The 26807-nt window shown below is 43.4% G+C and overlaps 1 protein-coding gene across 1 annotated transcript; it reads right to left on the bottom strand.

The window, feature by feature from the left end:
* Window positions 1–17584: 17584 nt before the first annotated feature.
* Window positions 17585–20755, bottom strand: LOC307256628 (putative nuclease HARBI1; the record flags this gene model as incomplete). The annotated part of the gene is made up of 3 exons (XM_080035662.1): window positions 17585–17741; window positions 19561–19812; window positions 20052–20755. 3 exons carry the CDS (start codon window positions 20753–20755, stop codon window positions 17585–17587), a joined length of 1113 nt encoding a protein of 370 aa, XP_079891788.1.
* Window positions 20756–26807: the final 6052 nt, after the last annotated feature.

The raw sequence follows: 26807 nt of genomic DNA, 5'->3' as shown, positions 1-26807 counted from the left end.
GAGCTTTGTGACCCATTAATTGATGAGGAAGCAAATGACTTGGATGAGGAAAACATGGATGATACCGACTATAATGTAGAAGATATGATGGAAATTGACACCTTTGAGAACGATGCACTCTGTGAGCCAGAAATTGATTCTGAGAACGATGAACATGATACAAATAGTCAGTTGTCTGATGGTCAGCAACCACAGCAGCAGTCTGAAAATATTGAACAGGAGAGTGATGAACCTAATGGCGCCGTTGCTCTCGAGTCCAGTCTACAACCAACTGATTTGACAGATGAAATAATAATAATAATAATAATAATAATAATAATGGATTGGATTTATATAGCGCTTTATTTCTATGTGACTCAAAGCGCTTACAGGGTTCCAGGTTCCATTCATTCACACACAGTCATACCGGTGGTGGTAAACTACCATAGTAGCCACAGCTGCCCTGGGGCAGACTGACAGAAGCGAGGCTGCCATTCAGCGCCATCGGCCCCTCCGACCACCACCTCAAACATACAGCAGTCATACACATTCACACGAGGCAAGGTGGGTGTAGTGTCTTGCCCAGGGACACAACGACCATGACACAAGTGGCCGGGCTGGGATCGAACCGCCAACCCTAGGATCATTGGCCAACCAGCTTAACCACCTGAGCCACGGTCGCCCCGACCAATATTAAGTTTTAGTGAGGGAATCTACTCGGTTGCACCCGCTGAGGGAAACAAACCAGTAAGCTTTTTCAAAACTCCTAACCTAGAGGCAATGGCTTTTCCCGTTCAGTTTCCCACTGGTCAAAACACTCTAGACGAAAACCGTCCCAAAACAATAACACCCTGCAGTTATTTCAAAGCTAGACTTTGCTGTGTGGACGACCGTTTTGCTAGGGATACAAACTACCTCTTCTTCGCTCAATTTGTATCCGAGATATATCAGGCCACTTCCAGCATGTCAATACAGCTGCGTAAAGCAAAACATTTTACACGAGATGGTCGCAAAATAACCAATGCAATGTTGCAGAAAAAGCATGAGGTTGAAAAACTTGTGCATAACAAAGATGCAATCCGATTCATGACACCACTCAGAGGGTCCCCGAGTTTTTGGGCGAAAACGACCAAAGATTTATGTTAACAGAATTTAGTTTGCTTTATGATTGTATAATATTTTAATGCACAATACATGCTTTCTGCCTATTGAACTTTGTCCCAGTAAACCTGACAACTCCAAAGGGTTTTTGCTACACTTTAGGACAAACTTGTTGTTTAGCCTTGAAGAAGAAACTGCCTAATAAGATTTTGGCACATACAGAGGTATGACGCATTCATGTGCACAGTAGTTGAGGAGAAAAGACTCCCTAAATTTCCCATATCCTGTTATCTGCCTAATTAAAAATGTTTCTGCTTTCGCCAGCAAAACAAGGGCTGGACACACCAAACCTAGTATGTGTTTGCGCACACACCACCTTCTCTTGCATATAATCTCTGTACACTGTTCATTTCTTTGTATTCAACCATGTAAGCCCACTTGTGATACATGTTGTTTGACCCTTGCATTTGCTGTTTGCAAGTAAACACCTGCTTTCAAGAAGGCCTTACTCAGTTTCAATTATTCAAACACTTGGGTAGTTTGATGAAATAATTCTAGTAACAATTTATTTTCGATGATTCGTCAATTGGGCACACCGACGTTCTTTCTTACATTTTCTGCTGCTGAAATGCGCTGGAAGGAGGTTATTACAGCCATTAAAGCTCAACAAGGCGAACAAGTGAACTTTGATGCACTCGATTGGGAGGCGAAAGCATCCATCTTAAGATCAAACCCGGTGACCTGTATGCGACTTTTTGACAAACGTGTTGAGGCTCTGTTCAGAGATTTGATACCGTCACCCGCTCAACCCATCGGTAAAGTGGTGGACTGGTTTTTGAGATTGGAATTTCAGCACCGTGGAAGCCCACACATACACTGTCTCGTATGGGTAGAAGGAGCTCCTGTGTTTGAGGAAGACTCTGATCAGACGGTTTGTGATTTTGTTTCCAAGTACATCACAGCTCAGTTGCCTGATCCAAACACACAACCTGAACTGCACAAAAAAGGTACAGAAGTTCAGATGCACAGCAAAACACATTCAAAGACGTGTAAAACAGAAACATTTAAGTTGTATGTACGACGAAGTGCTGAGGAAAAAAGCTGTTAAAATAGCAAACGATCCGTCCCATCCACTCCATAGGGAGTTTGAACTTCTTCCCTCGGGTAGACGTTACAGAGTGCCAAGGGCAAATCGTAACATTTTTAAAAATTCCTTCACTCCTAAAGCGATTGGGGTACTGAACACCATGTCCCGCTGATGTGTATACTGCCACTGCTGTCCTGCTTCTTGCCCTGAAAATGTCTGTGTGTAAATGTTGTTGTTGTTGCTTTTGTTGTTGTTGTTGTTGTGTTGTCCTGCTTGTTGTTTTTTGTATGAGACCGAAGACGAATCTCCACACCGTGGACAATAAAGATTTAACTAACTAACTAACTTAAATATTCCAATGCCAACTGCCGTTTTGGATTTCCTAAAATCCCAGCCCCAGAAACCATGATAATACGATCTAAAGTATTGGAAGATGAAGATGAGAGAGAGTTGGTGGCAATAAGAAAGCTCAAAGCACTAAACCGCTTAAACGATGTAGCTGAGAGTGCATCTCTGACTTTAGAGCAGATGTTGGCGTCATGTGACCTAACGGTTGAGGAATACATAGAATGCCTGTGTATTAAAGCCAAAGCAAGTGAGGTGGTTCTAAAGCGTGATCCAAAAGACTCGTGGGTAAATGGATACAATCCTGCCCTCCTTGAAGCCTGGGATGCTAATTTAGATATACAGTTAATTCTCAACCCTTACTCGTGTATCATGTACATCTGCAGCTACATCAGCAAAGCTGAACACGGTTTAAGTGAATACCTCAAATCAATGATTGAAAATTCAAGTCATGAAAATGTAAATGAGAGCGATGAGATGAAACTGGTAATGCAGGCGTACTCTAAGAAAAGAGAGGTCAGTGCTCAAGAGTGTGTGGCCCGTACATGTGGTCTACGCATGAAACAGTGTTCACGCAAGGTCATATTTGTACAGACTGATGACAACGCGCTAAAAATGAGTTACCCCATGTCCTTCCTCGAGAACAGAACACCAGACTCTGTTAATTTGTGGATGAACGGATTACCTGACAAGTATCAATGCAGACCAGAAACTCCAGACTTTGAGGCAATGTGCTTGGCCGATTTTGTTTCCACTTGTAGAATCGTCTATGGCAAACAGGCAAAAGGTCCCAACGTACTGCCCCTACTGAATCAGATGGGATTCGTTCAGAGAAGAACAAACGGTAAACCCCAGAGGAAAAATCTGCTCCTCACAATAGTGTTTTCTTTGTCTTATCAGAAATAAATCATCTTCTTATTTGGAGCTTACTGTATTCTTAACCATTTCTCCTAAAACCCCACTAGGAGAAAAGAGGAGCAAATTAATATATCAGTCTAAGAACTTAACCTGTCCAGTTGAGAAACACAAGAAAAGGTGGAGATCTTTTGCCGCGCTCATACAGTTCTTAGAGTTTTCTCCCCAAGACCCTTAGGAGCAATTAATAGACAAATAAGAGAAAGGGGCTTGCTTAATTCAGATCTCAATATTGTCTCACTTTGGTATAAAGAATGTCTTAAAATGTTCTCCCTAACACCCTTAGAAGCAAATAAGAGAAAGGGGCTTGCTTAATTCAGATCTCAATATTGTCTCACTTTGGCATATAGAATGTCTTATATACAGGTCCTTCTCATATAATTAGCATATTGTGATAAAGTTGATTATTTTCCATAATGTAATGATACTAATTGAAATATTTCAGATCTTTTGTTGTTTTAATACTGATGATTTTGGCATACAGCTCATGAAAACCCCAAATTCCTATCTCAAAAAATTAGCATATCATGAAAAGGTACTCTAAACGAGCTCTTAACCTAATCATCTGAATCAACTAATTAACTCTAAACACCTGCAAAAGATTCCTGAGGCTTTTAAAAACTCCCAGCCTGGTTCATTACTCAAAACCGCAATCATGGGTAAGACTGCCGACCTGACTGCTATCCAGAAGGCCATCATTGACACCCTCAAGCAAGAGGGTAAGACACAGAAATACATTTCTGAGCGAATAGGCTGTTCCCAGAGTGCTGTATCAAGGCACCTCAGTGGGAAGTCTGTGGGAAGGAAAAAGTGTGGCAGAAAACGCTGCACAACCAGAAGAGGTGACCGCACCCTGAGGAGGATTGTGGAGAAGGGCCGATTCCAGACCTTGGGGGACCTGCGGAAGCAGTGGACTGAGTCTGGAGTAGAAACATCCAGAGCCACCGTGCACAGGCGTGTGCAGGAAATGGGCTACAGGTGCCGCATTCCCCAGGTCAAGCCACTTTTGAACCAGAAACAGCGGCAGAAGCGCCTGACCTGGGCTACAGAGAAGCAGCACTGGACTGTTGCTCAGTGGTCCAAAGTACTTTTTTCGGATGAAAGCAAATTTTGCATGTCATTCGGAAATCAAGGTGCCAGAGTCTGGAGGAAGACTGGGGAGAAGGAAATGCCAAAATGCCTGAAGTCCAGTGTCAAGTACCCACAGTCAGTGATGGTCTGGGGTGCCATGTCAGCTGCTGGTGTTGGTCCACTGTGTTTTATCAAAGGCAGGGTCAATGCAGCTAGCTATCAGGAGATTTTGGAGCACTTCATGCTTCCATCTGCTGAAAAGCTTTATGGAGATGAAGATTTAATTTTTCAACAAGACCTGGCACCTGCTCACAGTGCCAAAACCACTGGTAAATGGTTTACTGACCATGGTATTACTGTGCTCAATTGGCCTGCCAACTCTCCTGGCCTGAACCCCATAGAGAATCTGTGGGATATTATGAAGAGGAAGTTGAGAGACACCAGACCCAACACTGTGGATGAGCTTAAGGCCGCTATCGAAGCATCCTGGGCCTCCATAACACCTCAGCAGTGCCACAGGCTGATTGCCTCCATGCCACGCCGCATTGAAGCAGTCATTTCTGCGAAAGGATTCCCGACCAAGTATTGAGTGCATAACTGAACATAATTATTTGAAGGTTGACTTTTTTGTATTAAAACATTTTTCTTATATTGGTCGGATGAAATATGCTAATTTTTTGAGATAGGAATTTGGGGTTTTCATGAGCTGTATGCCAAAATCATCAGTATTAAAACAACAAAAGACCTGAAATATTTCAGTTGGTGTGCAATGAATCTAAAATATATTAAAGTTCAATTATTATCATTACATTATGGAAAATAATCAACTTTATCACAAATATGCTAATTATATGAGAAGGACCTGTATGTCTGATAAATGGTGTGGGGGAAGTCATTTAAGAAACACATAAGACAGTGCCTGGATTAATTCTGCTGCTCAAAATAGTCTTTTCGTTGTCTAAGAAATCATCTTCTTTGGAGGAATTGGACCTGTTAAAATTAAATATTGTCTAATAAACGCTTAATCAAGACGTAAATTTAAAAGAGCAAAAATAAATACATAAATGCAAAAAGCTTTTAACTCTTGGAAGCCATTTATTGCAATATTGAAAAATGTTCTTCTGTATTGAAACCATTGTGCAAGACTGTAATAATCGAGAAAACAAAAAGCCCTTTGGATCTGCCACAATTAACTTTTACATTTCTATAAAAACAGTCAAATCTTTTCTGATGATTATAAATGAGAATTAACAGCAAAGGAGACCATCAGTGTGCATAACGCTATTTTTATATGGTTATTATAAAAAAGGATAGAGTTTCACGGAGACATGCTTGATGCGAAATTCTACCTTGGTGCAGCCAGTAGTATGCTGCACTGAACTTGCACTCAAAGGGGTAGTTTGGAATTTTGGACATAGGGCTTCATTTCCAAATGTGTTATTTATCATTGGAGACGTTTTCTTTTTAACAAATTTCATTCAGTCCTTCTAGTTGCAAGGTTCGCTGGTGCTACAGGTCCTTCTCATATAATTAGCATATTGTGATAAAGTTCAATATTTTCTGTAATGTACTGATAAACATTAGACTTTCATATATTTTAGATTCATTACACACAACTGAAGTAGTTCAAGCCTTTTATTGTTTTAATATTGATGATTTTGGCAAAAAAGTAAAGAAAAACCAAAAATCCCTATCTCAAAAAATTAGCATATTTCATCCGACAAATAAAAGAAAAGTGTTTTTAATACAAAAACGTCAACCTTCAAATAATTATGTTCAGTTATGCACTCAATACCTGGTCGGGAATCCTTTCGCAGAAATGACTGCTTCAATGCGGCGTGGCATGGAGGCAATCAGCCTGTGGCACTGCTGAGGTGTTATGGAGGCCCAGGGTGCTTCGATAGCGGCCTTAAAGAGGACCTATGATGCTTTTTGACTTTTATGACCTATAAACATTGTTATGATGATTCATAGTCATGCTTAACCATACTAAATTATCAAATAATCACTTACATGCATTTCGACGTATTCCCTGCTGACCGTCTGGGGTGTCTGTGCAGAGCACTAAACACTATTCTAGCCAGTCGAGAAGTCACGTCTTCAAAGCGGTCTACCCTTTCATAATTCGTGACGTCGCATAAAAATTTGTGACGTGACCACGCGGATGTTTCCATGTATGGTAATGCTGTCACTTCCCTGTTCGCGTCTGCCTCGCGCCCTTATCTTATTTCTTTATAGGTCCATGGCCCTTATAGGTCCATGCTCGCGCTTCCCGCCACTGAAAGTGTTCCGGAAGGAAGGTAACTGTTAACAGAATTTAATTTGCTTTATGATTGTATAATATTTTAATGCACAATACATGCTTTCTGGCTGTTGAACTTTGTCCCAGTAAACTAACAGCCCCAAAGTGTTTTGCTAAGACAAAAGTTGTTGTTTAGCCTTGAAGAAGAAACTGCCTAATAAGATTTTGGCACATACAGAGGTATGACGCATTCATGTGCACAGTAGTTGAGAAGAAAAGACTCCCTAAATTTCCCATATCCTGTTATCTGCCTAATTAAAAACATTTCTGCTTTCGCCAGCAAAACAAGGGCTGGACACACCAAACCTAGTATGTGTTTGCGCACACACCACCTTCTCTTGCATATAATCCCATGTACACTGTTCATTTTCTTTGTATTCAACCATGTACCAAGCCAGATACATTGTTGATTCCCTTGTATGCTGTTTGCAAGTAAACTTCACCTGCTTTCAAGAAGGCCTGATTCAGTTTCAATTATTCAAATACTTGGGTAAATGATTCTAGTAACAGTAACCAATCACAATGGAGTGGGGTTTGCAAGAGGGGGCCGGTAGCGGAGATGGCCGATGCACAGGCGGAGGGAGCGGAGATTGCCGAAGCACACACACTCAAGTGTTGACAGGACGTGCTGGATCGCCAAAATAAGAGAAAGAGCTTCCCGAAAATCTACATAGTTTTTTGTGATGTGATTCGTGTCAGGTTGCTCTATAGCAGTGTAAAACAAGAAATTAAGACCAGAAAAGTAGTATAATAGGTCCTCTTTAAACTCATCCAGAGTGTTGGGTCTGGTGTCTCTCAACTTCCTCTTCACAATATCCCACAGATTATCTATGGGGTTCAGGTCAGGAGAGTTGGCAGGCCAATTGAGCACAGTAATACCATGGTCAGTAAACCATTTACCAGTGGTGTTGGCACTGTGAGCAGGTGCCAGGTCTTCATCTCCATAAAGCTTTTCAGCAGATGGAAGCATGAAGTGCTCCAAAATCTCCTGATAGCTAGCTGCATTGACCCTGCCTTTGATAAAACACAGTGGACCAACACCAGCAGCTGACATGGCACCCCAGACCATCACTGACTGGGGGTACTTGACACTGGACTTCAGGCATTTTGGCATTTCTTTCCAGTCTTCCTCCAGACTCTGGTACCTTGATTTCCGAATGACATGCAAAATTTGCTTTCATCCGAAAAAAGTACTTTGGACCACTGAGCAACAGTCCAGTGCTGCTTCTCTGTAGCCCAGGGGCCGGTTTCCCGATAACGTCATCTCTTAGCGCGCTACGAAGACTCCTACGTTATGACTTACCAAAGTTGTTTACCTCTGTAGTCGTGGTTCCCGAACGGTCTCTTAGGAGTCTTCTTAAGAAACAGTCCCTACGTGGCTCGTACACGGCGCTGTCCAGTGCTGAAATCGATGGCTCAGAGTTCGATTTTCCATTTCCTGCTTATTTCATGCGAAGCTGCATGACAAGTCTTTGCAAATAAAAGATTACTAGAAATCCTTCTAAGCCGAAACATTTATTTAACACCTCTTGCTTTATAATATAAGTATCTTTAAGAACAATAATCACGTTTCGTGGTGGGTCAGTAAGGAAACTGAAAGTAGAATATCGCCAATGGCCTATATCAATAAAAACAGACGGCCCAAACAGCGTCCAATTAAGCTAAAATCCTAAATACAATAAACAGTAACATGGCACACTTATTTTAAGGTAAGCTTTAATTGATTATTCATTAATTTTTTCACACGTTTACATGTTTTGAGGCGGAGAATCCGACGCACACTGCGGAGCTGTCAGCTGAGCCGGCTCAGCTGACAGCTCCGCAGTGTGTGGAACACAATGCGATGGTTCTAGTGTTAACCTTGGTCGAACGTATTACCATAGCCTATAGTCCTACTGATTTAAAAAAGGTAGCCTAGGCTATAGAAAAATATAGAAACAGCAGAGGAGATTAAGATTGTTTCCAGCAATTATTTTCTTCATGAATGACTTGTGCCAGTTCCATGCGCAACAGGGATGTCACTCGTGTCCGTTTTACGCATGGTGCTTACGGAAGGAAATGTGGGGGTCTGTAGTAGCCAAGCCTATCTCTGGCGATGCCACAGCGATCGCAGGGACTTCACTTGTCATTAAACTTATAAATCTGACTGTATTTCATATCAAAGGGACACAGCGATGACTGTATTAAATATCAAACTGATAAAAACGATCCGACTGTAGGCTGTAGTGTATCACGTATAAAGTAGCTTATTTTCATATTGACGGACATCACATCCAATCAGTTAATGCTGATTGTCAAGTCAGTTAGATGACTATGTAGGCTACTTATAGTTTGAACACTTTGTGAATCAGAGTGAATGGTATTCTGCTAACATATATAGCTTACTTTAAATGTGATATGTACGCTATATACAGTTATCGTTTTTAACAGTTTGTTATTTAATACAGTCATCGCTGTGTCCGTTTGATATGAAATACAGTCAGATTTATTAGTTAAATAACACAAATGAGAGCTGAAACATCCCTACGGTAGAGCTAAGAAGGCTCTGCGGGCGCTCCAGACCAACCTTACCAACGTAGGACGTACGAAAGAGATTCGTAGCAAAGAACGTTTCGGGAAACAGGCGAAATGTTAAGTAGGAACTCTACGTAGGGGTTACGAATGACGTAGCGTTAAGAAGGCTCTACGAAGGCTTTGGGAAACCGGCCCCTGGTCAGGCGCTTCTGCCGCTGTTTCTGGTTCAAAAGTGGCTTGACCTGGGGAATGCGGCACCTGTAGCCCATTTCCTGCACACGCCTGTGCACAGTGGCTCTGGATGTTTCTACTCCAGACTCAGTCCACTGCTTCCGCAGGTCCCCCAAGGTCTGGAATCGGCCCTTCTCCACAATCCTCCTCAGGGTCCGGTCACCTCTTCTGGTTCTGCAGTGTTTTCTGCCACACTTTTTCCTTCCAACAGACTTCCCACTGAGGTGCCTTGATACAGCACTCTAGGAACAGCCTATTCGCTCAGAAATGTATTTCTGTGTCTTACCCTCTTGCTTGAGGGTGTCAATGATGGCCTTCTGGACAGCAGTCAGGTCGGCAGTCTTACCCATGATTGCGGTTTTGAGTAATGAACCAGGCTGGGAGTTTTTAAAAGCCTCAGGAATCTTTTGCAGGTGTTTAGAGTTAATTAGTTGATTCAGATGATTAGGTTAAGAGCTCGTTTAGAGTACCTTTTCATGATATGCTAATTTTTTGAGATAGGAATTTGGGGTTTTCATGAGCTGTATGCCAAAATCATCAGTATTAAAACAACAAAAGACCTGAAATATTTCAGTTGGTGTGCAATGAATCTAAAATATATGAAAGTTCAATTATTATCATTACATTATGGAAAATAATCAACTTCATCACAATATGCTAATTATATGAGAAGGACCTGTAGTCTAGCGCAAGTCAACAGTTGTTTTTGCTTTAAACTGTACAGGGACGCGTTGTAACAGTGACTCTTTCTTCAGTCGGAGCTGCAGCGTAACAAACTCAGGGTAGGTCTAACCACCTCCCGAGCAGGTTAGACCTACGCCGTATGTTGCCGCAGTAACTGACTCTCGGTTGCGCTGAACCTGCTACCTGAAACGGAAAACCGAGAGTTTCCACTAACTCAGAGCGAACAAACTCTGGGTTGCCTCAAACCCAGCAACCTGAAACAGGGCTCAGATGAATAGAGAGAAGGGAACCAGCCCTCGCCAAACAAACAGAGCTTTTGCAGAGTGAGCCCATAGTTGTGTATCTTAGGCTCCCATCGCCCGTTGACTCAGCTGCTCAGTGGATTCCAGACAAGGATCAGAGCATCACTCCAGTCAAAGTCTTGTGTTCATAATGCGAACACTATACGGCCCTGGGTTGTGATAAGGTCTGCCCACAGCCCCTAGTCCCTGCTGGTAAAACCTGCTGTTTAAACTTCACACAAACAGCAGCGGTGATGACAATGACGGCTAAACACACACTTTCTTTCTTTCTGTAGTTGGTAATATGCTAGCTGGGCCAAGTGGAGCTGTAAATGTGTTTGTGTTGATCAAAGCTGATGTGAGCAGGGATGAGGACTGTGATCTGCTCAGCAAGACACACAGTGGGAAACATGTTGACCCCTTCTGCACATTGCGCTGGCTTAAGAATTCCTATTATATTGTCCAATAGGGCATGGACTAAGTGAAAAAGAACGCATGCAGAGTATATAACACAAAATCACCTCCAAACAAAAATGTTTGTGATCGTCTAAGTTACCAAATTGCTCCCGTACATACGTGCCAGAAGTGGGCATCATAGGCTGTTTGCACACCAGAGATTATACCCACTGATAGATAGATGTGTGTTTGTGTGTGAGCATGTGTGTGTTTGGGTGAGTTTGTGTGTGTTTGCCTCGTGAGTTGTTTACTGTAAGGATGAGGAGTCTCTCCCCTAATCCAGAATGCTGCTGTGGCAACACAGAAACACACAGGTATAAGGTGACATTAATCCCACAGGAAATAAGAAGGGGTGAAGCAAGAAGGGAGTGGGGAGACTTATCCAAAATCAAAAAAAGAGTTTCCAGGGATATCTTTTTGGAGACCACCCGAGTGCTCACTTAAAAGTTGCAAACAATAGTACTAGTGCTGCCTGATTATGCCTGTTAACAATGTAACAATGCAATCTTTTTTATTTAACTTTTACAAAAATCACAATGGGGAAAAGTGAATGAATATCAATATAACCTCACTGCAAGAAAAATGCATATTTTTGCATTGCGTAACTGTGTGTGTAGGTGTGTTTTAGCCTCTACGTACTCTGCTTCAAGGCCCACACAAATATCTCCCAGTGCAGGGGTTCTCAACCTTCTGCAAGCTGGGCCCCCCCAAAGCTGGGTCATTGCAGTTGGGCCCCCCCACCGACCCTGACAACCCCCACACACACACACCACCCTACACAGATAGATAGATAGATAGATAGATAGATAGATAGATAGATAGATAGATAGATAGATAGATAGATAGATAGATAGATAGATAGATAGATAGATAGATAGATAGATAGATAATCTATTATTGTTATTATCACAAGGGCTAGGCGCAGTGGCGCACCTTTGAGTTGAACATTGGGTTTAGGGTTGGGGTCCGGAAATTTCTTATATTTTAACGTTAAATTCTGGTGCACTTTAAAAGCTAATTATGACATTGTATCAATGAGACACTGAGGAAATGTTTTTTTTTTTAAATCTCCTTAGAAGAGAAGAAATTAGTAGCCTAAATAGAACATACACAGAATAAATTCTACAATAGGTATACCTGTTATGAAAAAGCTTCACAAAACCAAGTCTATGGTCAATGGGAAACACTGCTGTCTGACAACCCAGTTCAGAGAATGTTTCAACTATTGAGTCTTGGATTTGGAAAGTGGCCAGATTTAGCTCAAAATGCTACCTGCGATTAATGTGCTGTGCAGCCTGAACGCGGAGTTGTGTGTGTCTCAGTGGCGATTCCAGGAACTTTTGACTGGGGGTGGCCAAGGTGGGCCACAGAGCTAGAGTGGGGTGGCCATCGCACACCTGAATGAATAGCATGTGATATGCTGTACAACCAATTCAAAGATGATTTATAATCCCAAATGCCCAAATCATGTTAGTATCCATTGTAATGTTTGTCAGAAAACTAAACCCCTGAAGGGGGGTCTGGGGGCATCCCCCCCAGAAGATTTTTTTGTGTTTTTAACATGTAATCTAAGCATTCTGGTGCATTCTGGCGAAGATAATAAAGGAAAAAGTCAATATTTATTTCAGTTCAGATGAATAGTAAAATTAGCAAGACAACATAACTTGCTAGCAGCCAGATGCCTAACAACTGGACAGCTAGCTTTTGACCAAATATCTTGCTAAACAAATAAACCTTTATTTATGAAATTCTGCCCTAAGAACATGTTACACTTGCTAACTACAAACTTAAATTTTTTTATTCAGATTTCAAAAATCTGCTGGGGCACATGCCCATACACGTGCATGGGTGGCACGCATGTCACAAGCACACTTATGCTGTTTTCAAGACCTTTGCTGACCAGAGACCAGTTCTAGTGGCCACAGTCCTACCATTAATTCAGTACTTGAAAATTGCAAACTGATCTCATATCAGTGGATTGGAGTGTTTGTGTGATGAACTTGGCAACTACCTATCAAAAAAAGTTAAGAAAGAAAAAAAATACATATCATCCTCTGAACTAGGCTACATATCAGGAAAAAGAAATAAATTACAAAAAAAAAATATTTTTTTTTTCCATCCCCCTCGCGCCCCCCCGGTAGAGTGTCCGCGCCCCCCCGGGAGGGCGCGCCCCACCGGTTGAGAACCACTGTCCCAGTGGATAGGCTTTCACATTGCCCTGACATAACATGGCGGCCGTGAGGCTTGCCACAGTACAAGCAGTGTTCCTGTCTGTCATTTTAGTGTCTGCGTTATTTGTTTGCAAAGTGTCGTGCTTAATCCAGTACACCCGATCGGAGTTTCTAAACCTCAGATCCACCTCTCACAGTGATCTGGGCCCATCTACATCCTTGCAGGAGAAGAAATTACTGGAATTAAACATCTACAGCGCAAGCCACTCAACACCATGGCTGCCGGCCCAAAAGGGCCGCCGCTCCGGCACCTTTGCCAGGTTCAGGAGACGCCCTTACCGGCCACCGCTCCCAGCCCTTCTGCTGTCAAACGTAAGATCCCTCCGGCACAAAATGGACGAATTACAACTTATGATCCAAACCGACAAAGACTACAGTGACTGCTCTGCCATCTGCCTGACAGAGACCTGGCTGGATCAGTCAGTACCAGACCAAGCGGTAACACTTCCAGGTTTCACATTACATCGTTCCGATAGATCTTCCAAACTATCGGGCAAGGCAAAAGGCGGTGGTGTTTGCATCATGATAAATGAACGCTGGTGCACTAATTCTACTGAACTCACACATGTATGTTCCCCGCACCTGGAATACCTCACTGTCAAATGCAGACCATCATTCCTCCCACGGGAGTTCGCATCAATTATTATGATCTGTGTTTACATTCCACCTGAGGCTAACGCTAACACCACCATAGCCGAGTTAGCCAACTACGTCTCCTCAGTGGAAAATTCACACCCGGACACAGCAGTCATCGTCCTCGGGGGCTTTAACCAGACCAACCTATCATCTGAGCTGCCCGGCTACCATCAGCAGGTAAACTGCCCCAGCAGAGGGACCAACACGCTGGACCACTGCTACACTTCAATCAGAGAGGCTTACCGTGCTTTCCCGAGGGCTCCGCTGGGCAGGTCCGACCACGCGATTCTGCTGCTAATTCCTACATACAGGCAAAAAGTGAAATCCTCCAAAACACCAACAACCCTTCTCCGGTGCTGGTCCCCCGAAGCCATTGAACAACTTCGGGGTTGTTTCGCGTGCACGGACTGGGAAGTTTTCCATGCCGCAGGTGACCTGAACGACGTCACCGAAGCAGTGACGTCATAGGTCAATTACTGCGTTGACCTGTGCGTTCCACTCAAAAAAGTCAAACACTACAATAATAATAAACCGTGGTTTAACAAGGACATTAAAATAATAAGAAAGGAGAAAAATTCAGCACATTTGACAGGAAATAAAGAATAATATATGGCTGCCAAATACAAACTGAGATCTGCAATAAGAAGAGCCAAATCCAACTATGCCACTAAATTAGAAGAACAAATCACTAATAGTGACTCACGCTCTATTTGGAAAAAAACTACAAAACATGACAAACTACAAAAAGAAACCCACCCCCACACCTGACAGCGACAATCAGCTTCCTGATTCACTCAACACTTTCTATGGGAGGTTTGAGCAGGCACCGGCTCCTCCACCATCTCTCCCTGACCCCCTCCCTTCTCCCCCTTTCACCATCTACGAGGAGGAGGTAAGGAGCACCTTCAAGGGACTTAAGAGGAATAAAGCCCCCGGCCCAGATAACATCAGCCCCTCCGTTCTCCACCACTGTGCTGCAGAGCTGGCTGGGGTTTTCACCAACATCTTCAACTCCTCCCTCTGCCAAAGCTCAGTACCCAACTGCTTCAAAGAATCCATTATCATCCCAGTTCCCAAAACCAAGACCATCTCCTGCCTCAATTATTACAGACCCATTGCCTTGACATCAGCAGTTATGAAATCATTTGAGCGCATCATACTTAATCACCTGAAATCTGTCACCACCCCCCACATGGACCCATATCAATTTACATACAGAGCCAACAGGTCCGTTGAAGACACCGTCATCTTAGCAACTCATCACATTCTGAACCACCTGGAGTCCGCCAACACATATGCCCGCATCCTGTTCATGGATTTCAGCTCTGCATTCAACACAATAAACCCGGCCAAACTATTCAATACATTACAGGACATGAACATCGACCCATGCATCTGTCACTGGATTCACAGTTTTCTCTGGAACAGGCAACAGAAGGTGAAGATCAACAATACCACATCCTCCCCTCTCTTCCTCAGTACAGGCACACCCCAAGGCTGTGTTCTCTCACCCTGGCTATTCTCCCTTTACACAAACAAACTCACATCCCACTACAGCTCTGTCAACCTGTACAAGTACGCAGACGACTCAACCATCATAGGACTCATCACCAACAACCAAGAAACAGAATACCGTGCACAGATCAACCAAGCAGTGACCTGGTGCACAGACCATGATCTCATACTAAACTCATCAAAAACAAAGGAACTCATCATCGACCCAAGACGCCAACCATCCCCCAAAACTCCTGTGCTCATTAAAGGTGAATCCATCTCCATCACTGACACATTCAAACTCCTCGGAACCCACATCAGCAATAACCTCAAATGGAAAATAAACGCAGACCACATCTACAATAAAGCCCAGCAAAGACTTTTTCATCTCCGTCAGCTGAAGAAGTTCAGGGTAAGGTCCCATCTTCTGCTCCGCTTCTACACAGCCATCGTAGAAAGCATCCTCACCTTCTCCATTACAGTCTGGTTTGGCAGTCTAAACTCACTCTCCCGGAAGAAACTTCAACGCATCATCAACAGAGCATCAAAAATTATTGGCACACCCCTACCATCCCTTGATTCACTATACCACAAACGGACACTACGCAGAGCACAGAAAATCATCTCCGACCCCACTCACCCTGCACACTATGCCTTCCAGCTACTGCCCTCTGGGAGGCGTTACAGGAACATTTCCTTACGAACAACCCGGTTCAAAAACAGTTTCATCCCAACTGCAATAAACTTTCTGAACTCTGAGGATTAAGCATGGCCCTTATGTATTGTGTAGTGTGTATGTCTGTATGTACATCTGTGTTATATGTTTTGTAAGTTGGAACCTGTACCAAGCTGTACTGATAACAAATTCCACCAGCCTGGCTGTGTGGTCATTAAAAGAATCAATCAATCAATCAATCAATCAATCAGCTCGTCTGTATTGTTGGGTCTGGTGTGTATCATCTTCCTCTTGACAATAGTCCATAGTTTCTCTATGGAGTTCAGGTCAGGAGAGTTGTCTGGCCATTCATGCACAGTAATACCATGGCCAGTCAACCAGTTACCAGTGGTTTATGGTACCGTGGGCAGGTGCCAAGTCTAGCTGGAAATGGAAATTGTCATCTCCATAAAGCTTATCAACAGACAGAAGCATGAAGCGCTCTAAAATCTTCTGGTAGATGGCTGTGGTGACTTTGGACTTGATAACACAGTGGACCAACAGCAGCAGATGACATGATACCTCAAATCATCACTGATCCAAATAAAATGTTGCGTTTCATTTGGAAATCAAGGTTCCACAGTCTAGAGGAAGAGTGGAGGGGCACAAAATCCAAGGGGCTTGAAGACCACTGTCAAGTTTCAACAGTCAGTGATGATTTGAGGCACCATGTCATCTGATGGTGTTGGTCCACTGTGTTATCAAGTCCAAAGTCACCACAGCTGTCTACCAGGATATTTTAGAGCACTTCATATTTCCTGTCTGTTGACAAGCTTTATGGAGATGCTGAATTACTTTTTCCAGCAAGACTTGTCCACAGTGCCAAGTGCCACAGTGCCAAAACCACAAGTAACTGGTTGACTGACCATGGTATTACTGTGTTGATTGGCCAGACAACTCTCCTGAACTGAACCCAATAGAGAAACTATGGACTATTGTCAAGAGGAAGATGATACACACCAGACCCAACAATACAGACAAGCTGAAGGCCACTATCAAAGCAACCTGGGCTTCCATAACACCTCAGCAGTGCCACAGACTGATAGCATCCATGCCACAGGCAATAATTTGTGCAAAAGGGGCTCAAACCAAGTACTTAGTACATATGCATGATTATACTTTCTAGAGGGCCGACATTTCTGTATTTAAAATCCTTTTTTTATTGATTTGATGTAATATTCTAATTTTCTGAGATTTTGAATTTGGGGTTTTCATAAGCTGTAAGCCATAATAATCACAATTATAACAAATAAAGGCTTGACATATCTCACTTTGAATGTAATGAGTCTATATAATAAATTAGATTCACCATTTAGGTTGAATTACTGAAATAAATGAACTTTTGCACGATATTCTAATTTTTCGAGTTTCACCTGCATAACTGATCTCGAGGAGAATGCAGAAACTGTTTGCGGACGCCTGGAGCAACTTGAGGCTACGTGCTCCTCACTGCAGGAAGATAACAAGCTGTTGAAAGCTAAACTATCGGATTTGGAAGGGAGGAGCAGGAGACAGAACGTTCGTATTGTGGGCTTACCAGAGTCACTTGAAGGTGCGCGCCCCGCCGCCTTTTTCTCCGAGCTTCTCGTCGAGGTGTTTGGTGGTCAAGTTCAGGGCAGGGCTCACCGCACTCTGGCACCCAAACCGGGCCCGCATGAGAGGCCGCGATCCGTCGTTATCCGCTTTCACCGATACCAGACTAAAGACCTGGGGCCGTATTCACAAAACATTTTATCTTAGCGCTAAGAGTACTCCTAAGGAGCACTAAAAGTTCTTAGTAAGGAGTTATTTCTTAAAACCTATTCACAAAGCTGATAAGTCCAACTTTTACTAAGGAATGGGAGGGACTCCTTAGCTAAAACTAGAGGGCGGTGTTGACCCTGTTGCTAAGGATGATGTCATGTTCCTACCTTCTATGCCCACAGTGATTGGCTGAGAGGAATTGAGAGTTAAGAGTGCATTTATGATAGAAATACTTTGGGAAATAGCTTGTGCTATGTGCAAATAAAGATGTATGAATACACATTTCTTATTTTTCTCTGATTTAATATAAAACCAAGATGCAATTAGCTTATTGTCTGCCAGGTGGGCCTACTGACAAGCCTGCCAGCTCATTAGACAATCAGTGGATATGTAGGCCTATATAAAAAGCATTTTAATTTTAGGGCTAGAATAACCATGGCTGAATCGGACACATCTGCTGCTAAACGGAAGAGAAAACCCAACTGGACCAAGGAACAATTATTGTTCCTTTCTCAACTTGTAGATGAAAGGAAAGCTGTTATCAAAGGAAAGTTTGGAGTTGGGATCTCCACAAAAACAAAAAAAAAAGCATGGCAGAGTATTTGCATGCAGGTTAATGCTGCATTCCCTCTCCTGACGAGAACCGAAGAGGAATGTGAAAAGCGGTGGTATTGTCTGCAGTCTCAGGCGAGGATAGAGATTGCAGACTTCAAGCGACAAACAACTGCCACAGGTACAACATATTTTTTCCATATAACTCAATGTATAAATCCATACAAAGAACAACATGTGTTATAAATAAATGAACATTGCTGTACATTTCATCACAGTCTGTAATTCAAAATATGTATTGCATTTATTAGGAGGAGGCTCAGCACCAAAGGACTTATCTCCTATTGCCTCAGTGGTATATAGTGTCCTTGGATTTTCTGACACCAGCATAACGGGGATGGAGGGGAGCATTGATCCCGCAATGCAACTACTTGTTGAACTTAACAGGTAAGTTTTTCTAATTTTAAGATTTGACTCGTAATGAATGATTCACAAATGCAACAAAATCATAATTATATGATTATCATGTTTAATCAAAGTCTCAAATAATGTCTTAATATAAAACATAATAATACTTTTAATCAAACTTATAATCATTTTGCATATGCCTCATATTCCATGAGCTTGACAAAAAGAAAAAAACTCTCTCTGAGCCAGTGCAACTGCAATTCATGAACATATAATAAATAAAATAAAAACTCTAAATAATAATTAAAAATAAATCTCTTTCACAGAGCCAGAGGTGATGATCACAGCAATGCTACTGCCCCCCTCCCTCTCGCCCTCCTCCCTCTTCCCCCTCTCCCTCTCGCACCCCTCCCTCTTCCCCCTCTCCCTCTCGCACCCCTCCCTCTTCCCCCTCTCCCTCTCTCTCTCGCGCCATGGACTCCAAGCCCTGCGTCTGCTGGGACTACAGCTGGTGGTTCTGCTGGTGGTCCTGCAGCGTCCCTGTATCTAGAGAAATTAAGGCTGAAGATTAGTCTTCTCAAAAAACAGCACAGCCTAGTCGAGGCACAGGAGAGACTTGTGCATTTGCAGGAGGAATATTATTCCAAAAAAAATGAAAATACTGAATAACACAGAAACTAATGAATAAATGAATGCAATAGTTTAAAACAACGTGTGTATTGACTGATTTTTGCAAATGCAGATTAAGCCTCACCAATTGTAATTGAAATACATACCCAAAGTGCGTATTTGTGAAATGGTCCCTGTATGCCAACCCACTCTGATTGGCAATAGCCATTCCACCTTCAGCAGCCTCATCATCATCGTCGTCATCATTACCACCCTCATCTTCATCATCTGGCTGCGGAATATTTCGCCTTTTGCAGAGGTTGTGCAGAATGGCGCACACAGTGATGACCCTGCTTGCCTTTTCAGGGGTGAGGCGGATTTCCCCATGCAGAACATGAAACCTCCGCTTCATCTGCCCGATGCCTCTCTCCACGACATTGCGGGTTTTCTTATGTGCTCTATAACAAACATAGTATAATACACCGGGTTCATATAAAGCTTATTAAAATGCTCAATGACGCTTGATAACGTCTTCAGTGAGAATAGAAAATTAAAGTTCACTACAGCCCTTTTCCCCATAGGCTATTTCGTGACTTATGTTATGGGCTATATCAAATATCCTTTGTGGTATACAATTAACGTGTTTTCTCAATATGTCTACTGTTATTAAAAGAAAGCAAACATAGTATGGGCTTACCTGTTGTAAAGCAACTGAGGTCCCGGTTGAGGGTTCATGTATGGGGTCAGCAGCCACGTCCTGCTGGCATATCCACTGTCCCCTACCAAGTGACTTCCAGCTGGGACATGATGTCGCTCGAACAGCTGCCTCACACCGCTCTCGTGCAGGATCCGCGAATCGTGTGTTGCGCCTGGCCACTTTGCTACAATATCCAAAATCAGGAAATTGGGATCGAACACAACTTGTGTGTTGATGCTGTGATACTTCTTCCTGTTCACAAACACGTCCTCGTCTTGAGAAGGAGAAATTATGCGCACATGCGTCCCGTCAATTGCTCCAACCACACCGGGTAGCCCAGCAATAGCCATGAAATCGGCTTTGTTTTTATTTATTTCCCTCACACCGGTGGGGAAGCAAATGAACTGCCGCACTATGTGGGGTCTTGATAGGGCATTCAGTGTCTGGTGCAAAATTCTACTGACAGATGGCTGAGAGATGCCAATATCATCTCCGTTGCACAGCTGCATTTTACCGGTGGCCAAGTAGCGGAGAGTTGTTAGAACTTTAATCTCCGGTGAAATCGGATGGTTTCTATTAGTTGGCGATGTGATGGCATCCCTGACCAACTCTACCACATACAAAATGCCATCGCGATTGAGGCGATACCTTTTTAGAAGCTCACTATCGTCGAATCTCTCCAAAATGTTGCCTGCAGCAGCCATGTTAGGATCCTTCCTGAATTACTCTTAGTGAGATAGGAGTCCTCGAGAGGACTCTTAGCTTTTTATAGATTTAGGAGCTAGTTTTAGCGCTAAAATGCTTTGTGAATTACACTTATCTTAAAAAGTTAGGAGTCCTAAAATTAGGAGTGAAACGCCCCTTATTTTTGAGAGTTACTCCTAAATCAGCACGTTAGGACCTACTCTTAAGCCGCGTGTCCACCTGCGTCAAGTTATCTGACGCGACGGCAAAGCCCATTCATTTCCTATGGAACTACGTCAGACGGCAGAAACGCCACCGCAAGGCATTATGGGGCACGTCGCGGCGAATGGTCGACAGCGGCGCGGCGAAAAAGTATTTCGCTGGATACTTTATGCAAATGAGAACGTCAAAAAGTGGGGCGGCAGCCAATGGAAACTCTGCGGCGAGAAATTGTTTATTGCCGTTGCTATGGTTTCATATCTAGAGATACATTTTCCCGCTGTCACCGCTGTCAAAAAAATGGAAGAAAAATTAATAGTTGCCGTGTCCAATTTTTCTGTCATTTTTGATTCGAGTCTGGATGTCTACAGGAATTCTCAATTAAAGAGTGATGCTTGGAGGGAGGTGGCAAGAATTGTTGGAAGAGATGGTAAGTGCGGATGAAATGTTTTAAGCATAAATGAATATGATGAGACAATTTTTTAATGAGGACTCCAATGCAAATGTGCGTTCCCTTTGTCTTGTTCGTTTTACTACTTACCAATCTTTGCACAGAAAAAAGCAATCAACCAAACGTTTTAAGTAGGTTTTTAATAACATATCAATTGCATAATATGTCCAGATAATACATGTTCTTGCTGAATGATCAAAGGTTATGCAGCATAGTGATTTCAGTTTAGGATTTACAGTATAGCTACCACTGGTTGAACAGTATAGTGATGCATGATAAATAAATAATGTTCCCCAATATCATTTATTTCCTCCTATACAGGAAAATGTTTACAAAGCCTCTATAGGGTTATCAGTTACCTTCTTAAGCCTACACTATCACACTTGTGAATTAACCTAAATTTAATTTTACAATCATTATAGAGCAAACCTGCAAGGACAAATGGAAGTCCCTGCGGGACACTTTTGTGAAGGCGAGGAAGAGAGAGAAGGAGGAGAAGCGGAGTGGGGCAGGTGCAAGTAACCGCAGGCCATGGAAGTACATGGCAATCATGAGTTTCCTTGGCCCCATCGTTGATGCCCGGCTGGGCAGTAGCAACACGCCACGGCTTACCCCTACACCTGCACCACCTCCGCTTCTGGCTGCCAGACCTCCACCCGCACCTGCCACACCTCCACCACCACCTCCAGCTGCCATGTCACCACCTCCAGCTGCCACACCTCCACCTCCAGCACCTCCAACTCCACCTCCAGCTCCAACACCACCTGTGGAGGAAGCGGTGATGGAGGAGGAAACAGCAGCAACACCAGCACCAGCACCAGCAACACCACAGGCGCCTTTGCGCAAAAGGAAAAAAAAGCCGCTTTCCTTTTTTGAGAAGGAGTTGCTCGAAAGGCTGGATGCCTCAAACAGTGCCATTGCTGAGGTGTGTGACGAGCCCCCGGCACCTCAGCCCCACCTCAGTGTGAACAATGAGGACGAACTTTTTTTTTTGGGAATACTCCCTCAGTTTAGCCGCCTTCCAGCGTCGGCAAAGACGGACGTAAAATGTAATATCCATCGCCTTATTTATGAGGCTGGCAAGAGGCAGGAGAGAGAGCCCGTTTAATTGTTTGTTGTGTTTAGTTGTTGCTTGTTCAGTGTTCTGTTTTGGATGTTTGGGTTGTGTTAACTGTTCAATAAATGTTTCTATTATTTAATATGTGTGTTTATAAATTGTCTTTGTCTAGTCCTTATCTTTCCAAACTATGATTACAGCTATCAGAAGAGAATAACTACATTTTACATTTACAGAGGGAAATATTAGGTGGTGACTGTTCAGTTGAGAAGAAAAATTGCATTTGGAGATCTGCGGCCTAAAATATAATGTAATGCCCTGTAATAGCAATGTGAAATATGCCAGTATTGGCTCACCTAATGTACATAGTGATTTTGGGTGTTGATCAAGTTTAAAATGAATAGGCTTACATGTTAAAGTTAATAACAAATGTCATTGACAAACAACATTAAGTTAAGTTTATCTTTATTGTCAATTGAAATTTGTCTTTTCGCACATCCCCTCTCAAGTTACTTGGGAGGGGGGGAGAGCGCAGGGTCAGCCGCAGTACAGCGCCCCTGATAATGATTAAAGATAGATATATGAGCACTGGGCCAAAATATAAGCTTTACCGTAAACAGGGTGTTTAACCACAGTGTTACCTTTTAAGCCTAACCTACACCACTATGTTGGTTTTGCTCAACACAAAATGTAGACCGTGGGAGTTGAAATGCTTGTGCAACTTTGGAAATTTGCTTTTAATGACATTGTGAGGTGGCTCTTAAAAGAGCCGTTTGTGGTTTTTAAAAAAACCTTTTTTTTGTGGTGGACGCCGATCATGGACGGACCGGCCAGGGGACTGCTCCTTCCTCAGAGAAATAGGAGGTAAACTGCCCCCGCTGTCTCAGGGCCTCCCGTGTGGCGTTGCGTGCTCCTAGTCGGAGGATGTCCCTCAGACCACCATCAGCACCAGCACCAGCAGCATCACCAGCAGAGGAGGTCCGCTGCCCTGGTTGCAGAGGTGTCCTCACACGCAGGTAGTTGTGCAGGATGCATGTCGCTCTGACACACAGCTCTGCAGTGTCAGGGCTAACGCACAGCACCCGCCGGTACATTCTCCACTGAGAAGCTAGTATGCCGAAGCTGTTCTCCACAACTAACCTGGCGCGGCTGAGGCGGTAGTTGAAAACTCGCCTTGGTCCAGGAGCATGCAGACCGGGGTAGGGGCGCATCAGGTCTCGGCGCAGGGGGAAAGCCTCATCACCCACGAACACAAAGGGCATCGGTCCTCTGTGCTCCGACCCCTGGATTATGGCATCTGCTGGGAGGTCCAGGGTCCCATCACGAAGGCGCTCCCCAAAGGCGGAGTTGTGAAGCGATCCTCCATCACTCGTCCTGCCGTACCCACCAACGTCAACGACCCTGAAAAGTTTGTCGGAGTCCACTACCGCCAACAACACTATAGAGAACGTCCCTTTATAGTTAAAAAACAACGAACCCGAGTTGCTGGGGGCCTGGATGACAACATGCTTCCCGTCAATAGACCCAAGACAGTGGGGGAAGTTCCACCGGGAACTGAAGCCTTCAGCAATGCCCTTCCACTCCTGCATATCTGGCATAGGCATGAACTCCTCCACCAGGACATCCCAAATTGCACCTGCCACCTCCTTCACTATTCTGGCTACAGTGCAGTGACCCACCCTGTAGCTGAAAGCTATGCTGCGAAACGAATCGCCTGTAGCAAGATACCTATGAAAAGAGAGAAAAAGTAGGACAAACATATTGATTAACAGAAGATTATGTCAATGGAAACGGCAGCAGCAGTGGCAGCATCAGCATCAGCACCAGCATCAGCACCAGCAACACCACAGGCGCCTTTGCGCAAAAGAAAAAAAAAAAGGCGCAAAAAAAAAAAAAAGGCGCTTTCACTTTTTGAAAAGGAAAAAGTAAAAAAGAGAAAAAAAAAGTAAGACAAACATATTGATTAACAGAAGATTATGTCAATGGAAACGGAAAAAAGGGCATATTGATAGACCCTACTGGAAGTTCTATATCACTCTTTAGATAAAAATACATTACCGTACATTACATAGACCAATTAAGACAATTTAGAGTCACATAAGAGCCAAACTCAACATGGGTAAACAAATCGACGGCAACACATCTCAATGTGCAACATACCGAAGGCAAATGGCAAGGCGCTGGGCAGGAGAAATAGCCAGCCGGAAAACGGTGTCCTTCTTGGCGATCTGCGGCCCCACCTTCGACAAAAGCTCATCGAAGAGCTCCGTTGGCAGCCTGAAGTACTGCTGGAACCGGTCAGCATCAAGTCGCAGCTCCTGGACGAGACGGTGGTATTCGCCACTCTGCTGCCGGCGAGTCAAGATGGGATGAACCCAAAACTGCCGTCTGCCCCTCTTCCACCGCAAATAAAGCATCGCTACGTTGACTACCCGATTTCGAGTCGCCAGGAGTTGCTGCAGTCTTCGCCGTCGGTCCATTGCAAAATGTATATCGTTGTTGTTCTTCTTCTTCTTACTTTGAAATGCCTGTATTTACCCTCCAAAACTACACAAAACTTCACAAAATATGTGGCAATCGTTTTCATTGGCTCAACGAAAGACATTGCTTCCGTATAATGTCCAGCCCACAAACCCCCGCCCCCAAGCGGCGAATACGTCACCGCGTCGCGTCAGAACAAAATATGACTTGACGCAGGTGGACACGCGCCTTTAGCCTTAAAATGTTTTGTGAATACGGCCCCTGATCATGAAAGAGGCACGTAAACAGGGCGAGCTGGAGTACCACGGCCACAAGCTCTGGTTCTACGAGGACTACAGCGCGGAGGTCGTGAAGCAGCGGGCTGAATACAGAGGGGTCATGGCTGAGCTTTATCAGCGCGGTCTCCGTCCCTCTCTCCTCTTCCCTGCGAGGCTTCGCATTACTCTCCAGAGCGGCGAGAGAAAGTGGCTGCGGTCTGTCTCTGAAGCATCCAACTACATATCTACACTGGGTGTGAGTCCGTAGTAAATACGATTGCCTGCTGTGAGTATACAATGTGGACAAATGCTCTTTTCATATCCCCAGCCAAACTCTATGACTGATGGTACTATACGCATTTTATTTTTTTAAATTAGTAAATTAGCTGGGTGAACGTGACATTTTTGTTGCTTGTCATTTTGACGTATTGTCTATCTCACTCGCTTTTTTTTATTTGTATCTCTATTTTAAAACGGCTAGATAAGCGTGTCTGTTCTTTATTTATTTTTATAATTTTTTTTGCCATTTGGACAGATTGTCTAACTCACGCCTTGTTCTTTTTTTTTTGTATTTCGAATTTCTTGGTTGAGCATGGCATGTTTGTTTAGTGTGTTGTCATTTTGACAGTTTGCTGGATTGTTCATAGTGTTACTAGCTGTTATGGGGTGAATTGTACAAGACTTATGTGGGAAGCTAGCACAGGCTAGAAAGTTGAGGCTTGGAATGTTTGTTGTGAGACTAGTAAGGGTCTTTCGGGGTTTGCTGTTTAGAGCAATATATGGGGTGGGTTCTGGGTGGGATGGGGTGGTGTCAACTGGGGGTTTAGCTGATGGGTTATCACCTGCTGTGTTTTCAGTTATCTGTGTTTTCCTTTTTTTTGTGTGTTTTTTTTCCCTCTGTATTTTGCTACTCTTTTTGTTATCGGAGCAACTCTTTTTACTCTCACTATAACTGAGCTAGATGAAGGGCAATCTTAATTTAATTAGTTGGAATGTCAAGGGGCTAAATCACCAAGTGAAAAGGGGTAAGGTCTTAACCCACCTAAAACGGCTCAGGGCTGGAATAGTTTTCCTTCAAGAAACCCACTTACATGACTCTGACCATGGGCGACTAAGTAAATGCTGGCGTGGACAATTTTTTCATTCTAATTTCAGGGCTAAGGCCAGGGGCACAGCTATCCTTATTGATAGTAATATTCCTTTTGAGTCCTCAAACATTATATCAGACAAAAATGGACGTTTTATTATTGTTTCAGGCAAACTTTACAATAAGTCAGTCATCTTGGCCAACGTCTACGCGCCTAACGTCGATGATGTAGAATTCTTTAAGAGATTTTTTTCTCAACTCCCCGATCTCAATTCCCATTCTCTTATTCTTGGTGGGGATTTTAATTGTTATCTAGATCCAGTCTTAGATCGCTCTTCCCCCAAACCTGCCACTCTTAGCAGATCTGCAGGTTATATCAAATCATTCCTTGCTGATTATAGCCTCTCTGATCCATACAGGTTTGTATACCCCACAGGAAGAGAATATTCATTATTTTCACATGTCCACCACACTTACACCCACATTTTTTTTTTTTTTTTTTTATAATTCATTGATGTCA

This window comes from Ammodytes marinus (assembly GCF_949987685.1).
Source record: "Ammodytes marinus genome assembly, chromosome: 10".
NCBI lineage: Eukaryota > Metazoa > Chordata > Actinopteri > Uranoscopiformes > Ammodytidae > Ammodytes > Ammodytes marinus.
The sequence above is the reverse complement of the archived record's forward strand: the minus strand, read 5'-3'. Positions and strand labels throughout refer to the sequence as shown.